This window comes from Peromyscus eremicus, unplaced genomic scaffold, assembly GCF_949786415.1.
Source record: "Peromyscus eremicus unplaced genomic scaffold, PerEre_H2_v1 PerEre#2#chr22_unloc_1, whole genome shotgun sequence".
NCBI classification, from domain to species: Eukaryota; Metazoa; Chordata; class Mammalia; order Rodentia; family Cricetidae; genus Peromyscus; species Peromyscus eremicus.
In genome coordinates, this window is record NW_026734286.1 from 2,540,001 (window position 1) to 2,556,761 (window position 16,761).

The 16,761-nt window shown below is 44.3% G+C and overlaps 1 protein-coding gene and 1 long non-coding RNA gene across 4 annotated transcripts in view; one reads left to right on the top strand and one right to left on the bottom strand.

The window, feature by feature from the left end:
• The window catches only part of LOC131900818 (ATPase MORC2B-like), a 3,884-nt gene extending 124 nt beyond the window's left edge, over window positions 1-3,760 (bottom strand). The window contains 3 exon segments of the mRNA XM_059252151.1: window positions 1-1,629; window positions 1,632-1,676; window positions 1,679-3,760. The exon segment at window positions 1-1,629 is cut by the window's left edge and continues 124 nt beyond it. Coding sequence (XP_059108134.1) covers window positions 47-1,629; window positions 1,632-1,676; window positions 1,679-3,095 — 3,045 coding nt within the window. The 5' untranslated portion in view covers window positions 3,096-3,760 and the 3' untranslated portion in view covers window positions 1-46.
• LOC131900820 (uncharacterized) overlaps window positions 1-15,145 on the top strand; it is a 32,912-nt gene extending 17,767 nt beyond the window's left edge. The window contains exons 3-4 of one of the 3 annotated variants that reach the window (XR_009376286.1): window positions 13,283-13,379; window positions 14,364-15,145. This is a non-coding gene — a long non-coding RNA (uncharacterized LOC131900820). Of the gene's footprint in view, window positions 1-13,277; window positions 13,380-14,363 lie in introns of all 3 variants that reach the window. The other 2 variants (XR_009376284.1, XR_009376285.1) reach the window with 2 other exon arrangements.
• The last annotated feature ends 1,616 nt before the right edge of the window (window positions 15,146-16,761 follow it).

Sequence of the window (16,761 nt, forward strand, 5' to 3'; positions counted from 1 at the left end):
AAGCAGCTGTTCCGGGGAAGGGCAGCAAATCTGTTCCCCGAGTCCCTCAGTCTTCACTGGTGATGAGATTCTCAATGTAGGCATTGAGCTCCTCATCCGTGCTGATGTTTATGTCTTCCTGCACCTTCTGCAGGAGTGCCCGGACATTGGTCTGAAGCTTCTGGAGTTTCTCCTCTGTCTCACGGAGTTTTTTCTGGGAGATGAGCAGGCTCTCCTCGGAGGCCTTGGCTTTTGAGTCAGCACAGCTTTGGTAGGAATTACAGAGATTCTGGAGCTCTGCTTCATATTGCTTAAAGCACTCTTTCAGAGGAAGAGACAGTAATTCTTCTGAATTCATAGCACCCAGCTCCTTCTTGGATATCGAAAAACTCAGGGGCATGAAATAACGTAAGCAATTCCAGAGAATCTGGACCAGGAGGTCAGTGGTCTCATGGTTGGTCTTTGGAGCAGTAGTGTCAGGTTCAGTGTAGAAGTAGTCAGAAGTGGAGCACCCTTGTAATGCAATCGGCTGCTGGTCCGTGGTGTCCTCCTCTTCTTTCACACCCTCTTGCTGCCCATCAGTGCTCTGATATACTGGAGATGGCTTCATCAGCCATACATTTTCACTGCCTTTTTCCACCCAGCAGTCTGTTGGGGTAGTACCCTTGGGCACATCCTCAAACTTGACCTTCCACCATACCACATTCTCACCCACCTCCACGGCAGTGACGTGGCCCTTGTAGCACTCTCCTTTCACACGTACCACCACGTACAGCCCTTTATCTTTCTGAGCTATCTTGAGGTCCCCCGGATTCTCTTCCTCAGCACTGTCTGAGAGCTCATTTACTTGAATCTTTTCCTCCTTCACAGTCAACCTGCCCCGTTTGCACGACTCCTTCCTTCTCTCCTCAGCCTCTTCCTCATCAGAGACCTCAAGACTCCTCTTACGATCACATAGTACTGGTGATGGACTAATGGGTGGATCTGGCTTCTCCATCACTGGAGTTTTCATGGCTTCGGGGGTTTCCACCTTGCAAAGGTTGTTGGGGTTGGGGACTACAGATGTTGACAGGGATTGGACCAGAGGAGTCTGGGGTACAGTTTTAACCAGGAGGCTTACCAACTTTGGGGGTGTCTCAGGTGGCTGGAGCATAGCCTCTCTTTGGGCTGCCAGAGCAGGAGACTTTGGGTTGGTGTAGAAGATAGAAGCCCTTTGTAACTGTCTGGGTGGTCTAGGAACATGCATGAACTGAGGTCTTCTTCGGGCATTCTTGTTCACACCACACAACGGTAGTTGAAGATAGTGAAGTCTCTGAACAGAACATTTAGTGAAAGGTCTGGTGGTCACTTCCAAGGGTAATTTTTTCAGGTCACCTTGGGAACGGATAGACTTGGTTTTCTTAAGGGCCTTCAGCTTCTTCTGCTGTTGGCGAATTTTCTCTGTCAGCTGCTTCCGTCTTTCTTCTTGTGTCTTTGGAGCCTTTTTAAATATTCCCATAGGAATCTTCTGTTGCAGTTCAAAAGCCTCACACTGGTCCTGCTCAGGATCAGGGTTCATTGAGCAAACCCAGTTGTCTGGGTAACCTTCTTCTACAGCACTTAACTGGAAGGGGAGGGTCCTCCACTTCAGACACAAATCACACTGTATGCCCTCCTGCGTTTGAAATGCAGCTCCTCAGATGGGGGTCGGTTCCAGTGGCAGAGAGGTAGCCAAACTCATCCCAGAACTTAATGATTCCATACTGGGCAATGGCTATGTCCTTCCAGTACTGTGCCAGGTGCTCCCCAATTGCCCGCAGCAGGTGGCGGTACTCCTTGGCATCAGCAAAGTCTTGCTTGTTGTGTGTGGGCTCCAGGACCAAGTAGGGCACATCGATGACTCCAACAACCCCACCACATGTCATGCTCTTTTCCAGCTGTGGACCCACTTTCTCATACATCTTGATCAAGCGGCTGCAGTTGTAGATAAACATGCCATCATGGTCACGGTGTTCAATGTTGACCCCAAAAACAAAACTCAGTTCCTTAGGTTCTTTGAGTGCTCGCTGCTTGGCATCCTTGATCCTTTTCTTGACATCAGCTTCTTTTCGAAGGGTGATGGCTGTATTCTGGACCTGTCGTAACATCACCCTGGAGACCCGTGAGATGTCTCCACCTATATGTATTTCTAATGCACGAGCTTTGCTCTCTGCTTCCCGTGCCTTCTCTTCAGCAAGCCATGCTACCTGGTCTGCCTTCTTCACCTCTTGTTCTGCCCGAGTCTTGAAACGGCTTGATGTGAAGGTGTACTTCCTGGGCTTGTACAGGCAGCAGGAGAGCTTTTTGGTCTGCACCTTGTGCCCGTGAATGAAAATCCTCATCCGAGGATCGATGTACAGCACAGCAGCATAGGCACAGAAGGAGTACCGCTCTGGCTTCATACCTTCTTGGGATATCTCTGCCATCCGGATATCTTTTGGATTTGAGGTGATGTCTAGTTCGGGTTCTCCATTGTCCATGAGCTTGAGATTAAAAATGATCACCAGGGTTCCACTATTCCCAGAAATCTTCATGAACTGGGTCATCATTTCTCCCTCAGTGTGGAAGGGAGAGTACTTGTAGATGAGTTCTGTCTCGATGGCAAACTTCTCCGCATTGTCTGTGACAGGTTCTCCTGTCTGTGTATTCCAAGAAGGCAATGGAACTATCACTTCATCAATGCCTTCTTCCTCGTGAAAGGTTCGAGACAGGAAGAGGCAGCTCATGGTGTCTTCCTTCTTGGTGAAGAGGATAAAATCCTTCCCAATACGCATTGAGCCCGATTTTAGTCCATTCCCATATCGCCCAATCTGTGTGGATTCTGGAGTACGTTTGCCTGATTTCCCAAATTGGATCACACTGATGGCATCATTTGGATCCATTCCTGCTCCATTATCTAGAAAACAAAGCATGAATCCTCCTCGAAGGTCTTCTCGCCTTTCAGCATAAATATCTATTCGGGTGGCATTGGCATCTCTCGCGTTATCAACCAGTTCAGCAAGGGCACCAAACAAAAATTCATGAGTTGTTGAATTTGTGTGTAGATATTCAAAGGTTAGTTGAGCCCGGTTAAGACTGTTGTAATTGGCGAATGGCATAACTCCAATAAAGTCTCCACTAACCCACTAACCAAGAAATATATGTATTGAAGCAGACTTTTTTGGGTTCTGCTCAGTAAAGGGTCGTTTCTTGCTTCTTAATGATAGATGAAGCAAGTTATCTAGTAACTATCCAAAATACAGAGATATTTGAATCTGAGACTGGCTTTCTTTCTTTCTTTTAATCTTTTCAACGAATATGATGTAATTTTTTTTTTGAGAGGGGGGAGACTAAACTGCATTTCTAAAAAACTTTGAGTGTTGTTTCATAGTTCGTTTCGGACAACCTGGGTCAAAAGTGAATGGTTCTCAACAGCCACAGAGTTGACTGTTACTGTTTTATTTTGACATTCTTCGAGCCATTTCCTGTTCTGAATTTTCTGAGGAGAAGACTTACCAATGTGGAAATCTGCTTCAATCAGGAAATTTCTTTCACCTACATCTTCACCACCAGAGACCCAAGTATCTGGACGCTGTACTGGAGGGACCCTTACCAGAGTAGGTAGTTGTACATCCGGTGTACTCTTTGGCAACTGATAAAGGTCTTTGGGGCTCCTTACCAGTCTTTCAAATTCAAACAGAGACTAAACTCAGCTTGATGTTATATACCACAATCACCACAGGGTGATGTGTGAGATGACCTCACACTGGTCAACAGAACCACCCAAATCGTCACTCCCCTGCCTACCTGGGTCCTGTGGCCACTTCCTCGCTCCTCCCCGGGGGGAGTGAGTCTCTGCTTTTAAGGCCCAGACCCAGGGCGTAGGACAGTTACCAGAGCACAACTAACCAGTTTGCGCGAGCTGCCCTACCTCCCTGAAGCCTCTGTGTCTCCCTTAGAACTGGAATTTAACCGTAGGCAGCTCGCTTGGAACCACCCGCTGCCTCTGCTTCGGCCTCCGCGGAGCGCCACCTGTCGGCTGGACTATGTCACTACAGTGCTAAAGTCTGGACCAGGTCTGGGTTGGGTGCTGCACCAAAAGAGTTTGCTGCTTCTCTGCCATCGCTAACGTACATCAGTTTCTGCTTTGTGTCGTTTAGTACGCAATGCCTTGGGCTTTATTTTATTAAACATTTTTCTTCTTATGTTATCTGTGTGACTACTGTGCCACCTGTGTGTGGATGCTTGCAGAAGCTAGCAGGTCCTCTGGAGCTGAAGTTACAGGCAGTCCATAAGCCTCCAGACCTGGATGCTGGGATTCGAAGTCAGTTTTCTAGGAAGAACGGTAAGCTCTCTTCACTGTTGAGTCATCTCTCCAGACCCAAACTCTGGCCCTTCTTTAGTTCTTAGAGCAAGATGTCAAGAACCTGGATAGACTAGCACAGGTACTATTAGTAAGAGCGAACCCAAGGAACCTATTTTTGTTGTTGTTTGGTGATGAGAGTAGTGTCTGGCTCCATATTTTTACAATTAGCTAGCCAATTTTTAATTAATACGGGATCCTTGCTGTGATGTGTGTCCCAGAGATTATTGTTTGCTGCTCTGGTGCCTGTGTGTTTTGGCATTTGTGGGTTTGGCCTCCAGAAATCTAAACTGGAAACAGTGGTATTAAGCCATTATAAGACCAAGAGTGGTGGTGCACGCCTTTATTCTCAGCATTCAGGAGGCAGAGGAAGGTGATCTCTGTGAGTTCAAGGCCAGCCTGGTTTGCACAGCTGCATAGTGAGTACCGAACCAGTCAGAGCTACACAGTGAGATCCTGTCTTTAAAAAAGGAAGCCACTGGCTGTTGCAGCCTATGACATATGACACACAGCATGTGGGTTTTCTTGTGAGCAAGGATGGGGAGGAACAAAAGGGCACAGAGGACATTGAACTTTGGGAACTATAAAGGGAACTAGAGGTGACAGGGGATGGAAGTGACAAGGCAGGAGGATGACTAAAGCACTTTATTTAAAAAAAAAAAAAAAACCATAAGGAGGGACTCCAGAGATGGCTCAGTGGTTAAGAGTGCTGGCTGCTCTTCAGAGGACCTGGGTTCAATTCCCATTATCCTACGTGGTAGCTCATAAAAACATCTGTAATTACAGATCCAGAGGCTCTAACACATTCTTCTGGCCTCTAGGAAAGCATCCATGTGCTGCACATATATACATGTGGGCAAAAAACACTACATATATAAAATAAAAAAATTTAATGCCACAATGATATAGAATACCTTGAATACTATTTAATTTTTAGAACGCTTTTGTGTATGGGTGTTTTGCATGTATGTGTGTTCGTGTACCATGCCCATGCATGATGCACCAAGAAGCCAAAAGAAGCCCCTGGAACTGGACTTACTGTGACAGCACCCACAAAGCCTGCACAGGTTCAAGCCAGACAAAATCCCAATGCTGAGAAGAGGAAGCAAGAGATGGGGAAAAGATCCGAATTGTAGTATTATGGTCCTGTTTGTGTTTGAAAGCAGTTCTTATCGTCTTTCCATGTCTGAGCAAACAAATGCTGTGTATGGATAATGCTGAGAGCTTCAATGATAGGCAGGCTATGAATGAATGTATTATGAGACAGAAAAAGGCAAAATTAGTGTTTATTAAATATGATGTGTAACACAGTAGGTTGTACAGACAGAATGGAAGGTGTAGGGTTGAAAGTCTTTTGTAACAGTTGAGGAGGATTTATTAATTTTGCCTCATAGGTCATTTGTTTAGGGCCAATATATGAAGGGACAGGCTGATTTTTCTCTACCTTGTCAAGCAGTACATTTTACACTACCAGTTGTCTTTCTTGAAACTGGCCATTTGGGATCCAGTATCATGGATCATTTGGAGTTAGGTGCTAAATGTTTTTATTAAGACATCACAACTCACAGTGTCTGGTTATTAAAGTATGCGGATTTTTGCTTTTATTTTTGGACTTTCTCATCTCTGGTAATTCTAGTTTCTAAATGGCCATTTCCTGAGCAATCTAGTTCTAGCATGTAGTGTTAATGGAGTTGAAATATAATTTCTTCTGTGATGGGAAGACTTAGGCAAACTCTTCAGTAAGTAGTCTGAGGATTTCAAGGTTTTTTTCATGTGAGAACCTTAAGTTTCTGTGTGGGTGAATGTTAAGGTGTTAAAGAGTTTTGCACAGGGGGATGAATGAACAGCAAAACAGGGCGAACCCTCAAGTTAAACTCCTCAGTGTTGCTGCCTCAGAAGAAGGGGATGATTCGTTCATCTGGGTCAGCAGTTGTGCTGGTTCTTAAGCATGGCAAGATTTTTTTTTTTTTGGTAAGATTTATTTTTATTTTATGTGGCTATGTATTTTGCCTGCATGTATGTCTGTGCACCACATGAATGCAGTGCCTGAAGAGTGAAAAGAGTGTGTCAGATCATCTGGAACTTGTCTGTTGTTAGTCACCATGTAGGTGCCGGGAACTGAATCAGCACTTGCTGGTGCTCTTGAAAAGAGCTGTTAACTGCTGAGCCATTTCACTAGCCCTTGCTTTGTTTTGAGGATAGTTCCATGCAGCATATGCTGCCCTTCAACTTTTGACCTTCCTGCCTCAACTGCCAAGTAATGGGATTACAAACCTGTATCACTGTGCCTGGTTCTTTTCTTATGACTTTGGAATACCCTATGAGCTAGTACCCATGTTCACTCTTCTTTCATCTTGATTCCTTTGCATAATATGGCTGGCATGTCACTCTGGTTTTTCTGCATATTGAGTAATTACATTCTCTTGTTGGGTTCTTACTGTTTTCTAATAGAAAAATATATAGAGCTAATATTTATGTTTGGTTTTTTTTAAAAAAAAAAAAAAACTTTGGGTACAAAGCCAACCAACCAGGTCATTCCAAATTCCTGAATTGTGTCCACATCAGATCCTCCCCAGATCCCCAGTCCAGGTGGCCCAACCTGCCTTAGGTTTCTCTTCTTTTGGATTTAGGAGACAACCCATGGAACCCTGTGTCTAGACTTCTCTAAGCATTTGTCTGTGACCACATTTCCAGGAAGAAACAAGAAAAGCCCACTAAGTACATGAATAAAAGGATAACAGCTCTTGGAAAGACAAGGAGAAATTCTGTTTAAACAGCATTATCTCCATTGGGCAGTGGTGGTGCATGCCTTTAATCTCAGCACTCGGGAGGCAGAGACATTCAGATCTCTGTGAGTTTGAGGCCAGCCTGGTCTCAAAGCAAGTTTCAGGACACAGAGAAACCCTGTCTCAAACAAACAAACGAACAAACAAAGCCATTAATCTCAAGTTAGGGTTGTAGCTGACTTTGCAGAGTACTCCCTAGCATTCATGAATGTCTGAATTCCATAACACATAAAACTGGGCATGGTGTTGAGGCAGTTAGTTTTTGTCAACATGAGACAAACAGTCCTTTGGGAAGAGGTAACTGAATGAAAAAAGGACATGACTACTCCAAGATGTGGTTGAGGAGCAGATTTTTATTGTAGATATGGGGCAGAGTACAGCCAGAAGCATCTAGAAGAATCCAGAGCAAGGAGAGAAAACAGCACATTGAACATGGTCAACAGACTGAACCAGGCCATGAAAAGTGTTGGGGGGAGGGAGTGTTAGACCTGAGAAAAACCAGATCCTTGACTGTTTGATTAAAGCAAGCTTTATTTAGAACTGGCCAGCTGGCTGTCTCTCACATTTCAGAGAGCAGCCTCTCACTAGCCTTTGAGGTCCTTTTATAGGGAAGGGTTGGGGTTGATAGAAAACAGCTGTGGGAAAGTTGGCTGTTAGAAAGGAGGCATAAAAATAAGTGCAAGAATACATCATGTGGAAGGGGAGTCATCAAGGTGTCCGGAAAGACACATTTTTGAAAGCCAAAAGGGCAATCACATCACAGATTCTAGAGTTTAGCAAGGCAAAGGGGTGGGCAAACATCATGGGGTCCTATGTACAGCGCAGGCCAAAAATCATAGTTTGCAGGATGCATTAGGCTTAGGAAACGGAAACTTATTCTTGTAAGGTATGGAGACTTGATAACAATGTGGCTCCTTAACAACAAGGTGGCTCCTGTTTTGTTTCACAGCAGGGAGAGCAAGAGAGAAGTGCGAGAGGAGCTAGTGGACCAAGAAAGCAGGGGGAGAGAGAGAGAGAGAGAGAGAGAGAGAGAGAGAGAGAGAGAGAGAGAGAGACAGAGAGAGAGAGAAAGAGAGAGAGAGAGAGAGAGAGAGAAACCAGGAAAACCAAGACCAAGACAGCACATGGCTGGACTGGCAGGATTATATTGGAATGGAAAGCTGAGGGAAGCGAAGCCCCTGGGTTAGAAAGGTTTAGGGCAAGGGGAGGGGGTGAGAAGAGTAGAAAGGAGCCCAGAGTGTGAACCTAGAGGCCAGTGTGTGCTTTGGCATGCTAATATGCGGTGACAGACTTGACTACATTGTTGGGGGTTAGGGTGGGGTCTGGAAAGGGTTGAGGCTAGAAAAGCTGTTGAGTACTCAAAACTTAATTGGCTGCTCCATGGGAACTTGGAAGGCAAGAGTATTGAGAGAAATGCAGACAGTTGAGGCTTGGCTTGTGAAGTTCGAGAGGGAAGCAGCAACCATCAGGGCAGTCCATGTGATATTTTGAATTGATAGTCTGTGGTTTCTGGTCATCTGGGCTGAAGAATCAGTGACTAACAAGAGACCAGTACCACTAAAATGAAACTTTTGCTTTACTAGACCGATGATGCTGGTTAGCTGACGTTGACAAATCAGCTGCAATTAATAGAGACCAACATCACTGAAGTGAAATATTCTGGGAAGAGTTTCTTTGGGATCAGAGAACAGAATCTGTGGTCCTGAGGGGGCCTGTGAAAGATGAAAGGGTAGTATAGGCCATTGGTGAAAGTAGCCTTGTAGTGTGAGACCCCAGGACTGAAGGGGTGATGGAGAAGGTCAGAGGCCTAACACTATGTAGAGTCCCTAAAGAGATGCCAGAAGGCCAATGGTGAAGGTGCAGCCTTGGTTGCAGTGGAAACCCCAGCATATTGGAGATGCCTGAACTGAGACAGGATCACCAAGGACAGCAGCAAGTATGAAGTGAAGTTGACTTGGGCTAACAAGACAAATTGAGTGTGCTGTGGATGGCAGAGCTGGGGAAGTGGAGCTGCCTAAGCCGTTTAGAACCCAGAAGATCATAAGTGAGTCCAAGATGTCCGACAAGTTATTGACATTGTTTCCCATGGTTTTGCTTTGATTTGTTTATAACTGTGCCTTGGTACTTCACTTTTGAAACAGAAATATAGAACACATTTTGTATTGATATGAGTTTACAGTTAAGAGAGTTGAGATTATTATTTATTTTTAACAGGATTAATTTATTATTTTTATTTTATGTGTATAAGTGTTTGCCTGCGTACATTGAGAGCACCATCTATATGCAGTAGCATGCTGGGAACTGAACCCCGATCCTCTGCAATATCAGCAAGTGTTCTTAACCACTGAACAATATCTCTATCCCCAATTTAATTATTTTGAAAAATGTTTCCATAGCTGGGTTTGGTGACACAGGCCTTTAATCCCAGCAATTGGGAGGCAGAGGCAGGCAGATCTCTGGGAATTTGAGGCCAGCCTGGTCTACGTAGCAAGTTCTAGAACATCCTGGGCTACACAGAGAAACTCTGTCTCCAAAACAAAACAAATACAAAAACAAAAAAACAAACAACAACAACAACAACAAAAAACAGACTTCTTGGGGCTGAAAAGATGGCTCAGTGGTTAAGAGCACTGACTCTTCTTCCAGAGGACCCGGGTTCAATTTCCAGCACCCACATGGCAGCTCACAATTGTCTGTAACTCCAGTTCCATGGGACCTGACACCCATAGCAAAACACCAATCACATAAAATAAAAATAAATAAATTAGAATTCCTTAATTATTTTTCTATTTTTATTTTATATGTATGAGTGTTTTTCTTATGAGTATATTTACTTATCACTGGCATTCAGTGCCTTAGAGGCCAAAGAGGACCCCAAATCCCATAGGACAGGAGTTACAGATGATTGTTAATAGTCATCTATGTATTTGGAATCAAACCCAGGTCCTCTGTAAGAGCGACTAGTGTTCTTCAATTTCTATCCCCAAGATTTGAGAATTTTAAAGCAGTAGGATTCTTATGGATTTGGGGACTTTTAAAAGTAGATTATATTTTACATTACAAAATAATCATGAGACTTAGGAGACAGGGTTATAGTTTTTAAGATTTATTTTTATTACCTTTAAAACTTATTTATTTACTAATGATTTATTTAATTGTGTTTGTTTGGTTTTTCAAGGCAGGTTTTTTTGTTTTGTTTTGTTTTGTTTTCCTGTATAACAGCCCTGGCTCACTTTGTAGACCAGGCTTGCCCAGAACTCACAGAGATCCACCTGCCTATACTTCCTGAGTGCTGGGACTAAAGGTATACACCACCACTGTCCGGCTAAGGCTATGGTTTTATAGTGATGAATTTATGTGTCAAGTTGATAAGGGATAGATTATTATAGCTGATTTTGATGTCATTTTAACACAGATTAGAATCACTGAGTAGGGATCCTCAGTTGAAGAACTGTCCTGATTGCCTTTACTGACATGGGAAGACCTAATCTGTCTGTGGATCGCACTTTCTGGTAGCAGTCCAGGGAAAAAAGGTGTCAAAAGGAAGATTATTCCCAGCTCACTTGGCCTTTCCTTTTGATGTTGATCAGATTTATACTGTTGCTGCTGATTCTTTTACTCATAGCAGAACCATAGTTTCCATTGGAACTAAGGACCAGCAGCTCACCAGCTATGGAGGCATCCAGGCTTGTGGACTGAGTTGTCAGCCACTAGACTGTCAGCCTTTCCAGTAAGAGACAGCTACCGTGGCACTACTCTGACACACTCAGAGGCACTCAGCCTCAAGGACAGAGAAACTACTGGGTTCCTAGCCTCTCAGGTATGACTCACCTATTGTAGCCATTTCAACCTTAGTTGCTTAATAAATTCTTATAACACACCACACACACACATACACACACACACACACACACACACACACACACACACACACACACACACATCTTCCCAATGGTTCTGTTCTTCTAGAGAACTCTGACTAATACAGTGATGCCTAGCCATAAATGGGGAGGTAGAGGCAGGTGCATCAGAAGTTCAAGGCAACCCTTGGCTACAGTTTAAAACCAATCTGAGATTCACAAAATCCTACCAAAAATAAAAAGAAAGAAAGAAAAAAATAGAAGACAAAGAAAGACATCATTATATCAAGCAGCCTGTAATCCTAACAGTCAGGAGACTTCTACTAGAGAAGTGCCATGAGTTTAAAGACAGAGTGGACTACATAGTGAGTTTTAGGCCAACCTTGGGTACATAACCAGACCTATTTCAGATGTTCAAAAAAGGGGAACCCAGGAGAGCTTGAGATGTAGCTCAGTTGGTAGAGTGCTTGCCTAGCATGCAAGAACTGAACTTGATCCCTAATATATACTGGGCATTGTGATGCACAACTGTTGTTCTAGCACTTGGGAGGTGGATGCAGGAGGATCAGAAGTTGAAGGCTATCCAGTACCAGATAATTAGAGTCCAGCTTGGGTGAGGTGAGGCAGTATATACCACCCCTCATCCCCACACACCATTGTAGGGTAAAAGGTTCAGGGAAAGAACACACTGACCCTGACTTGACCCTAAGACCAGGGCCAAGGAAAGAATACCAGAACACCCTGACCCTGACTTGACCCCAATGCTAGGTCCAAGGAATAACACTCTGAGCCTGACTTGACCCCAAGCCTAAGACAGAGGTCAAAGGAAAAATATCCTATCCCTGGTTTGACCCTACGCCGCCCGCCCTGCCTCCCCCCACCAAGATTTATGACCACCATCCACCACTTGACTCAACATTAATGGCCAAATAGTGTTTCCTATCCTTCCATACATTCCCACCAAGCTCATCGCACACGCTCAAAACAAAAACCAAAAAACATAAAAAGCCTTCCCTTCCATCGAGCCCTCTGCTGTCTTTCTTCATGGTCGGAGGCAGCCACCATTCTGTCCCCCCCCCCCCCCCGCCCCGTAAATCCCTTGTGTGAGGTTTGTTACATGGTGCATGGTGTGACTTTGTAGTATTCATTGGCTCTGGACTGCTAAGATGCCCTTGCACTGGAAAAACTATCCCCATTTATAACCATCCCCACTTCTGGCCAGGTACAGGAGCAAGCAGTGTTATGAAGGACTGTGTCTGGAACTTCATTTCAGTAGTACTCAGGCAGTTAAGAAACAGCTTTTCTTTTCTTTTTTAAATTAATGAATTAATTTATTTTAGTGTTTTTTGTTTTTGTTTTTTGTTTTTTCTTGAGATAGGTTTCTCTGTGTAACTGCCCTGGCTGTTACTGGAACTCTCTTTATAGACCAGGCTGAATTGTGGTATTGTGTTCCCTGAAATACTGTGCATGCTAATAAACTTACCTAGGGTCAGAGACAGAACAGCCACAATATTAAACATGAGGATAGGCAGTGGTAGCACATGCCTTTAATCCTAGCATTCCAGAGGCAGAAATCCATCTGTTCAAGGATACAGCCAAGCATGGTGACTCACGCCTTTAATCCCAGAAAGCGAGCCTTTAATCCCAGGGAGTGATGGTAGAAAGGAAAGATATATAAGGTGTGAAGACCAGAAACAAGAAGCATTTGGCCTGGTTAAGCATTTGGCTGGTTAAGCTTTCAGGCTTCTAGCAACAGTTCAGCTGAGAACCATTCGGATATAAGGACACAGAGGCTTCCAGTCTGAGGAAACAAGATCAGCTGAGAAGTTGGCCAGGTGAGGTTAGCTGTGGCTTGTTCTGTCTCTCTGATCTTCCAGTGTTCACCCCAATACCTGGCCTCAGGTTTGATTTTATTAATAAGAACTCTTTAGATTCATGCTACACAGGCTGGCCTGGAACTCACAGAGATCCACCTGCCTCTGCCTTCATAGTGCCTGGCTTTCTTTTTGTATAAGAAAAGCTTGGCCAGTGAGCTGCTTTTCTGGTTCCAGGCTACTGAGGCCCTGGTCCCTGAGAACTGGGCTTTCAGGAGGCTCCATAGAAGCCTTCTAAACCAATCAGAATCACTCCTTTTTGGTGCCATCGTACAGAGGTTCTGGACTGCTCAGCAGATCTTTGTGTCCTGTCAGGCTCAAGAGCTAAGGAACGGGTGCTGGTACTGGTGAGTTTGAGTGTAGGTCGTCCTGACAGGAGCAGCTGTGATGGTTCCCAAAGTTCTCTCATCCTTCCCAGCTTAGGTGTCCTGCCACCTGGAGAGTGTGGACCCAAAGTCTACAGCCAATCAGAGCATAAAGGCTGAACAAGGCATCCAATCAAGGTGAAAGTGAGGAGAAGGTCCGTAAGTTTTACAACTTGTGGGTGGTGTTTTAGGGGTCTGGTTCCTTGTCGCCTGTGTGTCAGCTAGTCTGTGTAGGGTAAAAGGTTCGAGCTCACTTCTGGGTTTGAAAGCCCATCAAAACCCACCAATCTCTGAGCTCAAAATCCCACCAATCCCTAGGCTTGCCCCAAGGTCCTGTTAAAATTGAAATCCCACCAATTCTCACCCTGGAAATCTCCACCCTGGAAAAGTCTGCCCCCAAGAAACCTCCTCTAAGCCTGTCTCCTGCTCAATTTCCTTGCGTCGTCTTACTCCAGCAGAGGCAGCCACTCTCTGGTGTTTCTCCCAATAAATCTCACGTGAGGTTTGTTGTGTTACATGACCTTCTGGCATTCCTTGACTCCTGACTGCCAGGATACCTTGCCCCCTCAGACCAGCAACGCTTCCACCTCAGAGGTGTGTAACATTTACAGTCTGTGACTTCCACTGATTGTGGGCTGAGTAGGAAGGACACCCAGAGACTGAAAGGCTGGGAAATGATTGTGTGGGATCAGGCTTCCAGAGAAGTAGAATCCGGCTGGACTTGGCTGTGGGCAGTATGCGGACAGCCGTTACTGTGTGTAGCTTTATGGTGATATCTGGCCTACAGCTCTTCAAATCTGTCCCACTGCACATCTGTTTTAGACCCAGCCTGCAGGCCTCTTGGCAACCCCACACCTGAAACCTGCATCTCCTAGAGTGTGTAGAGATCTTCTAGAGTGTGAAGAGATCATTGGAGCATCGTGGGCCACGTAACCGCAGAGCCATTTAACCAGGCCCTAGAGAGAAATGTTATGATGCTGATGCTACACGGGAATTCCCTGGTTTTGTTGATCTTCCTGCCTCTGCCTCCTGTGTTACTGGGACTGCAAATACCCAACTTCATGCCCAGCTTACTGAGTAGCTTTAGGGTAAAACTGTTCTTGCTCCTTTTATATTTTGTTGTGTTTGTTTTGAAGCAGGGTCTTTTACAGCCTGGCCTGGACTCAAACTCTGGAGGGACTTGAAGTCCTGATTCACTGCTTCCCTATCCATGGACTGAAATTACAGGCTTGTGCCAAGACACCTAGCCATTTTGTTTTGTTTTGTTCAAAAGAGTCTTTCTATGAAGCTGCAGCTGGTGGCCTGGTACTTTCTTTGTGGCCTAGGTGGCAACAAACTGACCATTCTCTCATTTTTTTGCAGCAGTTTCCTCCTAGATGGAAACATTTTATCCTGCAGGGCAGCTCCTTAAACCAGAAGATGAACAACTCAAATAACTTCAGAGAGTCCATGAAAAAGATCAGATTCACTAGGTCCGGGCTTCCAAGAGTAAACAGTAAACCTGCTCAGAATCTCTCTCAGACAAGCCAAAATGGAGACTGTGAGACCAGAACAGCCAGCCACCTGGAAGAAGCAGCAACCAATGGAACTGCCTGGAAGAGGATTAGACCAACAGAGGCACTTGGAAAGAATGGATCTTGTCCAACATGTTAAGTTGCCTGCAGGCTGTACAGTGTGCCCCAGGTTTCCAGTTTTTGTGAGCCTCACCCATGCTGGGGTGATCTTTGGTTATGCAGCTTCTTTGAGTCATTTCTGCTCTGGTTAGTAACCCCACACCTGTACTTCTGTAAGCAACCCCAATTAAACAGTTGGTTCACCAAGTAGGACTTCAGTGGTATCCGTACTTTCTGTGCTCCCTGTCTGGGGTAAGTAGGCATGTGTGTTGTATCTACCAAGGAAATAACACTTCTGTCACATGACACCTCTGTCTCTGTCTCCTGTCATTACCACAACCAGTTTTCATTTCATTTAAGTGAGTTAGATTCATGGGTGCATGAAATGTGATTCAAATAGGCAGCTAACTTAATGTGTGTTTTCAAAATTGTTCTTTGATTAAAATGAAAACTTTGCTGTTTGTTGAAATTTGGTTCCTGGCCTCAAGGGTAGGTTCTGGGTGTCACTTACATATTTTTCATGGTTCTACCTTTGTTTCTAATGGGAAAAAAAACTTACTCCTTTTCATTGTGGCATAATGCTTATTGATTTTGCATGCTAAGATAATAACAAGTGACTTCTATTTGTATGTTACTCGTAAGAGTATTTTCTTGGGCTGGAGAAATGGCTCAGTGGTTAAGAGCACTGCCTGTTCTTCCAGAGGTCCTGAGTTCAATTCCCAGCAACCACATGGTGGCTCACTACCATCTGTAATGAAATATGGTGCCCTCTTCTGGCCTGCAGGTGTATATGCAGACAGAACACACTATACATAATAAATAAAAATAAATTAAAAAAAAAGAGTACTTTCTTGTGAATTTTTAGTCTCCTTCTCTGCTTTGTGATCTGATGTATAGTTGTGACTTTTGTTGTTTTTTGTTTGCTTACAGTAGTGAGATTGTTAGATTTGAAGCACCTGTCCTAGCTACTTTTATTTTTCTTTCTTTCTTTTCTTTTCTTTCTTCCTTTCTTTCTTTTTTTTCCTGTGAAGAGACACCATGACTACAACTCTGATAAAGGAAAATATTTAATTGGGACTGGCTTACAGTTCAGAGGTTTAGTTCATTATCATCATGGCGGGAAGCATGGTAGCATGCAGGCAGACATAGTGCTGGATGGAGAAAGAGCTGAGAGTTCTACTTGATCCACAGGAACCAGGAAGTGACTGTCATACTAGACAGACATGGCTTGAGCATTTAAGACCTCAAAGCCCACACCCCAGTGACTCACTTCCTCTAACAAAGCCACACTCACTCCAAGGCCACACCTCTTAATAGTGACACTCCCTAACAGCCTATGGCATCCATTTTCTTTCAAACCACCACAACACCATACCTGGTGATTGCTGTGTACATTCTAGCTATGTCAGTCAATGTTTTCTAGTTCCTTGGCTTGTCAATCAAAAATAGCCCCCTAAACTTCCAACAACTCCTTGCCTCCATTTACTCAGAATTATCTATCTGCTTTTCTGGGCTCATTGTTGTTGCTATAGTGATGATTGGTTAATTTATAGAGCAGAAAACTTCCTTTTGTTACAGTTCTGAAAACTAGAAACTCCAAGATCAAGGTTATTGGTTCAGGGTTTGGTGGGAAGACCTATCTCTGACTCCATGATATCACATGTTCTGGAGGAGGCAAATACTGAGCCTCACATGATGCAAGGCTAAAGAGCAAGTGAGCAAAATGAATATAAGTCTCTTCCCATCCATTTTATGATTCCTTTTTAAAATTTATGTGTGTGTGGGGGGGTATGCAGTTGTGCAGGTATGCAGGTGCCCTTAGAAGACAAAGGAGTACTCTGGTTTCAGATTCCCTGGAGCTGGAATTACAGGTGGTTGTGAGGTACCTGAAATGTATGCTGGGAACTAAACTCAGGTCCCTTGC